Source organism: Elephantulus edwardii, unplaced genomic scaffold, assembly GCF_000299155.1.
Source record: "Elephantulus edwardii isolate Elephantulus edwardi_28Jun2011 unplaced genomic scaffold, EleEdw1.0 scaffold00193, whole genome shotgun sequence".
Taxonomy (NCBI): Eukaryota; Metazoa; Chordata; class Mammalia; order Macroscelidea; family Macroscelididae; genus Elephantulus; species Elephantulus edwardii.
Genome location: NW_006399943.1, coordinates 1,529,965 through 1,537,150, shown reverse-complemented (window position 1 = coordinate 1,537,150; position 7,186 = coordinate 1,529,965). Strand labels below are relative to the sequence as shown.

The 7,186-nt window shown below is 48.8% G+C and overlaps 1 protein-coding gene across 1 annotated transcript in view; it reads right to left on the bottom strand.

Annotated features, from left to right (window-relative positions):
• The window catches only part of LOC102870473 (negative elongation factor D-like), an 18,050-nt gene extending 12,253 nt beyond the window's left edge, over positions 1-5,797 (bottom strand). Inside the window, exon 1 of the mRNA XM_006896864.1 lies at positions 5,711-5,797. Within this exon, the coding sequence (XP_006896926.1) occupies positions 5,711-5,797 (87 nt within the window). The remainder of the gene's footprint in view (positions 1-5,710) is intronic.
• Positions 5,798-7,186: the final 1,389 nt, after the last annotated feature.

The following is a 7,186-nucleotide window of genomic DNA, read 5'->3' as shown; positions in this document are numbered from 1 at the left end:
GTTACTGTCGTACACGGTGTTACTGTAAGCAGGACACCACCAGCTCCCAGAAGCTCTAACATGAAGCCCAACCACCACCGGCTTCAGGATGGATTACATCTTAACATGAAGAAAACACGATCTCCACAACTGGACCAATAAGCAACATCATGGTAAGAGGAAGATTCAAACTGTCACAGACTTTAGGGTCTACAATCAACACCCATGGCAGCAGCAGTGAAAAAAAAAAAAATCAAATGATTTATCTGTTACTTGGGCAAACCTGCTGCAAAGGACCTCTCGGAAGCACTGAAGAACAAGGACAACTGTTCAGAGCCCCAAGTGCTAAGACCCAAGTCATGGCATTTTTAAACTGCTTTCTGTGCTTGTAAAAGGGGAGGGGATGTCATTCAAGGAAAAGGGCATCACGCTAGGAGAGGCAGTGAGTCTGCAAAACAGAGTCCGTAAGGGGTTTGTCCTTCAAAATGGCTTCTGTAGTGTGGACGACTGACCATGTGGATTGGCAGGACTATTAACGAGCCATGCTGGCTTAGCCACAAGGGACTGGTTATCTACCATTCCACAAGAGGACTGGCTAATATCAACAATCTACAAGATTGGCTAATCTTGCCAATAAACTGGACAATACTAGCTACAGAGACAGAATCCTCCCCAGGTAGGGAAGAGGAAAGAGATCTTCCCTACTCCGGTAAAGAGGAGGCCGGAAAATGTAGGGCCCACTTTGGGACGGCAATAGCAGTCAGGGCTGAACTGGATATATGACATGAGACGAGATGGGACTTTGGGGGTGGAGGGTGGGGAGAGAAGCCAATATTGGCAGGACTGAAAACTTGAAACACTTAGAGCCACAAGGCTCGAGGTTGAGATGCTTGCGTGAAATTTCTGGAGCTGTTTTGAAGTTATTCTATTATTAATCTGGATTATAACCTTTTAATTTCCGCAATATGGTTCTGTAGGGTCTATGAGCTATCATATCAGATTATGGACTCTGCAAAGCAGTAAGATTGGTGTTGAGATGAGTAGGAAGAGGCATGGGAGCATGGGAAACATGTCTGACCTAGTGGGAACTGGTTATGTGTTACTGATGCTGTTGACAGGGCCAGTTCTCCACTGTGGAGTTGGTAAAGGTCAGATACGGCACTCCCCATGTGGCCCTTGCTCCTTCTACAGATGGTCCTTGAGACGGCCTGAAACAGACGGCCCGCAACAACGGGCTACAGCAGAGCAGAAGCTGTCCTCACCGATGGTGCAGGAAGGGGGAAGGTTTCGTTCTGCTGCAGTGCAGTTGCTATGAATGGACATGACACAGCTCTGCCATTTGAACATTTAAAGCAGCTTTCTGATGAGAGCAAACACTCAAAACTGCAACGATGTCCACCCCGGGGTGGGGGGCAAAGACAAGCCAGCAGGAGTACGCACCGAGCACACGTGCCAGTAACCAGCAACAGCCCCGTCTTCTGCAGCTGCACCACACTGCTACCTTTCTCCATCACACCCATCAGAACACGAGCTGAGGGCACACTCACCTGGTGCACTCAGATACATCAAAGCAGAATGATAAAAAGACAGAACGTCTCAGTGACGCGCACGTGCGCGCACACACACACAAGCGCGCGCACACACACACCAGGACAAGATGGCACAACAAGTGACCAAAGTCCAGAACCGAACTCAAGAAGCTCAACAAACTAAACAGGATAGACACAAAAAGAAAAACTAATCAGACATTTATAAATCAAATATTCCAAAATCAGAGATGAAGAAAGAATACTGAAAGTACTAGGGAAACGGAAGAATCACCTGTAAAGGAGAATCAAGATGACTAAGGTCCATTTCTCTGCAGAAACCAGGCAGGCAAGAAGAGAATGGCAAAACAACTATGAGGTATCATCTCACACCAACAACAATGGCAAAGCTAAACAGGGCAGCAAACAACAAATGCTGGTGAGGTTGTGGAGAGACTGGAACTCTCACTGCTGGTGGGAATGTAAAATGCACGGCAGTCCGGCACTTTCTCGAAATGCTGGAAATACCAATACCATTTGATCGGCAATTCCACTACTGGGAAGATACCCTAAAGAAACCAGAACCACAATTCAAACAGATGTATGCACATCCATGTTTAATGCTTCATTATTCATAATAGCGAAGAGATGGAAGCAGCTCACGTGCCCATCAGCAAATGAATGGATAGAAAAACTATGGTACATCCATCCACACAGTGGAATATTATGTAGCACTGAAAAACAATGAACTCACAAAATGTTAAACAACATGGGGGAGCCTGAAGGAGTGAAATATCTCAGTCACAAAAACAGGTTCCTGAGACGGTTTTGAAATTGAGGTGGGATACACTCAAGGTCCTATTTTGGTTCCTGTGGATTTAATTTTCCTTAGCCTCAGCTTGAATTTGCATATGAGTAGTGGGTGTTCTGTTCCACAATCAGCTCTTGGCCTAGTTTTCACAGCTGATATTGAGCTTCTCCAGTGGTTCTTTCCACAGATGAAATCAATCTCATTCCCAAGCATACCATCAGGTGAAATCCATATGTATAATTGATTATGTATAATTGATATGTATAAGCGATTATGTTTCTTATAAAATGTATTTGAAATGAATAAATCATTGATTGTGCAAAATCCAATCATTCTGTCTCCAGCTTCATTTCCGTCACCAAGTCCATGTTTTCCGACTAGTAAAGGACTTCAGCCTTCAATAGGGATTGAGGCTCAATATCAAGAAAACAAAAATTCTCACCACTGGGCAGCATCATGATAGATGGTGAAGAGATTGAGATTGTTAACAGCTTTAGTTTGCCTGGCTCCACAGTCAACAGTCTTGGCACCAGTAGTCAGGAAATTAAAAGATCTATTGCGATGAGAAAGTCTCCTGTTAGAGACCTCTCCAAAGTACTAAAAAGCAATGGTGTCACTCTGGAGGCTAAGGTGCGCCTGATATAGGCCATGGTCTTTGCAATCACTTGCTATGCGCCAGGGGGCTAGGCAATGACTAAGGAGGATACCATCTGACATATCTTGAACATGTTGCAAGGAGGGACCAGTCCTTGGAGAGGGACATCATGCTTGAGAGGGTGGAGGGACAGCACAGGAGAGGAAGACCCTCTATGAGACAGATTGATTCAGTGACTGGGGCAGTGAGATTGGCACAGGGCAGAGCAGGGTTTAGGGCTGTTGTACATAGGGTTGCTATGAGTCGCAGGTGGCTCCACAGCACAGAACAACAACAACATTGCAAAGAACACTTCATCACATTCAGAAATATACAAAGACCAAGAAATAGCTGTCCAAAAGAACAAGGGGAGACTTCGTGGTTTAAAATCGGAAAAGGTGTGCATGAGGCCTGTATTCTTTCATTAGACCTATTCAATCTGCACACCAAGCAAATCATCCGAGATGCTGGACCATATGAAGAGGAAAGCGACATCAGGACTGGAGGAAGATTTATCAACCACCTATGATGTGCAGATGACAGAGCCTTCTCTGCTATAAAATGAAGAGGACTTGAACACTTAACTGATGCCCCTCAAAGACGACAGTTCTCAATATCGATCACATCTCAACAGAAAGCAAACAAAATTCTCACAACTGGACCAATTCACAGCATCACGGCGAAACACAGAAAGAGTGATATCTGCAAAGGCTCCATTTTACTTGGTGCACCACTGGTGCTCATGGAAGAAGAAACCAATGTAATGAACTGGGTAAATCTGCGACAAAAGATTTTTAAAGTACTAAAAAGCTAAGAATGCCACTTTAAAGACTAAGGTGTGCTGTGACATTTTCAAATGCCTCATACGCCTGTACAGAATGGACAATGAGTAAGGAAGGCACAAAGAGCACGGATGCTTCTGAATTGTGGGGTTGGTGAAGAATACTGAATATACGAAATGAAAGCCAAACGAACAAACGTCCAGAATGTTCCTTAGAATCGCTCAGTGAAACTTCATCTCACACACTTTGGAGAAGTAATAAGGAGAGATAACCCCTGGAGAAAGACACCATGCTAGCAGAGAACCAGTGGAAATGAGTAAGAATGTCAATGAAACAGACTGGCAAAGTGCACATTGTGTCTCAATGGGCTTGTTGTAGATTGTGTTGAGATTGTGAGGTTTCTTGCTACTGGAGCATGGTCACTATGACTCGGAATCAACAAGAGGGCACCTAACAGTCACATAATCCTTTGACTAACAAACCCACTCTTGTCTCTGCCCTCAACCCTTGAACGTGTCACTTTTCTGCAGCTTTCCAAGGTCCCTCAGAGCTTGGCTCTGCCTCTACCTCACGGCACTGCCTGTATGAGATAAATAACCACACAGGACACTTCGGTTCCACCACACAGCACATACTGGCCTCAGGTGCCCTCTCACCATGCCAATCCAATGACGTCAACCCTATCCCATCCTTCTGTCAAAATATCCGCTCAATGCTGGCAATCTCCGACTTTAAACGTGCTTGCGGTCCAAGGGTTCCATCCTAAGTCAGTTCTCACATGAAACTCAACTGCGTTTTATCATCAGTGTCTTTGGGGTTGGCTTGAGTAGGACAGTAATAGCAGATTACAAGGCATGGCAGTGTGGTAACTAATATGGCAGATGCCCTAAACCCCTCCAAAACCAAGGCTGGGCAGCAGTACATCATGGGCACCGCACCTGGTAAGCTGGGGACACTCTATCCCCAAAAGCAACGAGCACCTACTCTTGTGAACAACGCACTTCACCAGACCCCATGCCAGGCTGACCAGGTCACAGTCTCTGGGAGACCGGCCAGAAGGCTGAGCTGACCTCAGGGGAATCTCACCACTAGAACAAGATGGTAAGCTCCCGCCGCCCTGGTGGCACAAGGTCTAAGGATTTGGCTGCTAACTGAAAGGCCAGTGGCTCCGTGGAAGGACTTGATCATCCAGTGCTGTTAAAAAGGCGGCCTCGGGAACCTTATGGGGTAGATGCACTGTCACACGGGGCCAGCCTGACGGGATCAAGCTGAATGGACCGTCCACATCTTCAAGACATGGGGAAGGTGCCTTTTCTGCTCCACACCCGACCCTGGAAGGGCCTTTCAAACTCATGTGCTGTGCCATTGAGTCCCAGGTGGGACTCCTCACAGGAGGGGCCCGCCCAGCTGTCTCCTGCGGAGCAGCTGGGGGATTCGAACCGGGTGCCTTTGGGACTGCAGTGCAGCTTACCCCTGGTCCATCAGATCTGGTTCTGGGGAGCCTCCAGCCCTGCAGGGGCGACAGGTCCCCGTGGACCCCCACCCCGGGGAGCCCCCAGGATCCCTCGGACCCCCAGGCTGAGAGCTCGAGGGCCGATCGAGGTGACAGTCGTGTTTCTCTGAGGACCTGGACTCTTCAAACAGACTGTGTCCACCTCGCCTCGGGGACCCCAGGAGACTGGCCAAGACAGGGGCCGACGGTGGACCGGCACCAACCCAGCTGCAGCCCTTCCCTGGGGAAACTGAGGCACGTGGCCTTCCTGCAGGACTCCAGGCTGCCTCTGGGGTCTGGGGTCCCCCGAGGCCCCTCGTTCCCTGGAGCTGAGCTGCAGGGAACCGGGGAGCCCCGTGGGGACAAGTGGGGTGCGGGCCGGGGCGTGGGTGGGGGGTGTGGTTGGGGTGCTTGAACCAATCGGAGACCTCGTGGCCGGCCCGCCGGCGGAGACGAGCAGTCCTCGTCGGGGGGCGACCCCCTCACCTGGCCACTGTCCGCCTCTTCGCCCCACTCGGCCGAACTCCCGAAATAGTCTTCCTCGGCGACAGCTCCCGGAGCAGCCCCCGCCATGCTGCCCGCCAGCGAGCACAGCGCATGCGCGCGGCGGACGGGCGAGCATGCGCACTCGCAGCCCCGCCTTCCGCGGCCGCGCGCCTGGCCTGGTCAGGGGCGTGGCTGAAGGGGGCGGGCGGAGCCAGCCATCTGGAGACAGGACATGGGGCGTGGCTGAACGGGGTGGGCGGGGCCATCCATCTGGAGACAGGACATGGGGCGTGGCTGAACGGGGTGGGCGGGACCAGCCATCTGGAGACAGGACATGGGGCGTGGCTGAACGGGGTGGGCGGGGCCAGCCATCTGGAGACAGGACATGGGGCGCTCTTTAGCACTTTGGAGAAATCCTTGATAGCAGATTTTCCCATTTTAACATTTGTTTTGATTTCTTGACTGCTTTTACCCAGGTGCTGGGGAGGGTCAAACCAAGCTGCTCCTTGGGGACCAGGATTTTGAAGCTCCATCTCACGTACGTAGGACACGTTGCCAGAAGGACCAGCCCTTGAAGAAGGACATCATGCTTGGAAAATTGGAGGGTCAGCGCAGATGAGATGAATTGACATAGCAACTCGGGTAATGAGGGTGTCATAGACAGAGAGATTGGCTCAGGATCAGACCGTTTTCAGAGCTATTGTAAATAGGGGTCCCTATGAGTCACAGATGACTCCATGGCACATAACTACTGGATGCTGATTGTGGATCCAAGTGAAATAAAATCGTTGACAACTTAAGTCTTTTCTCCAGCTATCATATTGTTGTTGTTGCCTTTTGGTCCAGTGGTAAGGATTTTAGTTTACTTTATATTGAGATGTAATCAATATAAAAGGCTATATATAGTCTTTGATTCTCAGCAAGTATTTAAAGTCCTCTTCACTTTCTGGGTACAGTATTTGTCTGTTTCTGTACTTTGTCTGTTTGTTGTTATGGTTGTTAGGTTCTGTCCAGACAAGTATGAGTCTTAAAAACCTTATGAACAGCTTACCTGTACCCTGCACTATCCTTTGCCTTCCTCATCAACTCTGACACACTAGAGCCCATTGTTGAAGTCACCATGTCAGTCCATCTTGTTGGGAGTCTTTGCTTCCAAGGAACACTCTGCTGCACTTTTTCCAAGACATATGTGTTTGTTCTTTTGGCAGTCCATGGGATAGTCAGTATGCTTCTCCAGCATCACAACTCAAAGGCATCAATTCTTCTATCATCCTTATTCATTGTCCAGCTCTCTGATGCATAGAAGATGGTTAAGAAGATTGTGCTGCTTAAAGGAGCCACAGACACCCCGGCTTTGCTGTCTTGCATGTGTTTGGAGGTAGAAATTCAGGCTCTGAATTCTTTGAATCCAGTTCCAATTTCTATTCACAAGATTGTTGTTGTTATGTGCCATTGAGTCACCTGTGACTCATAGCT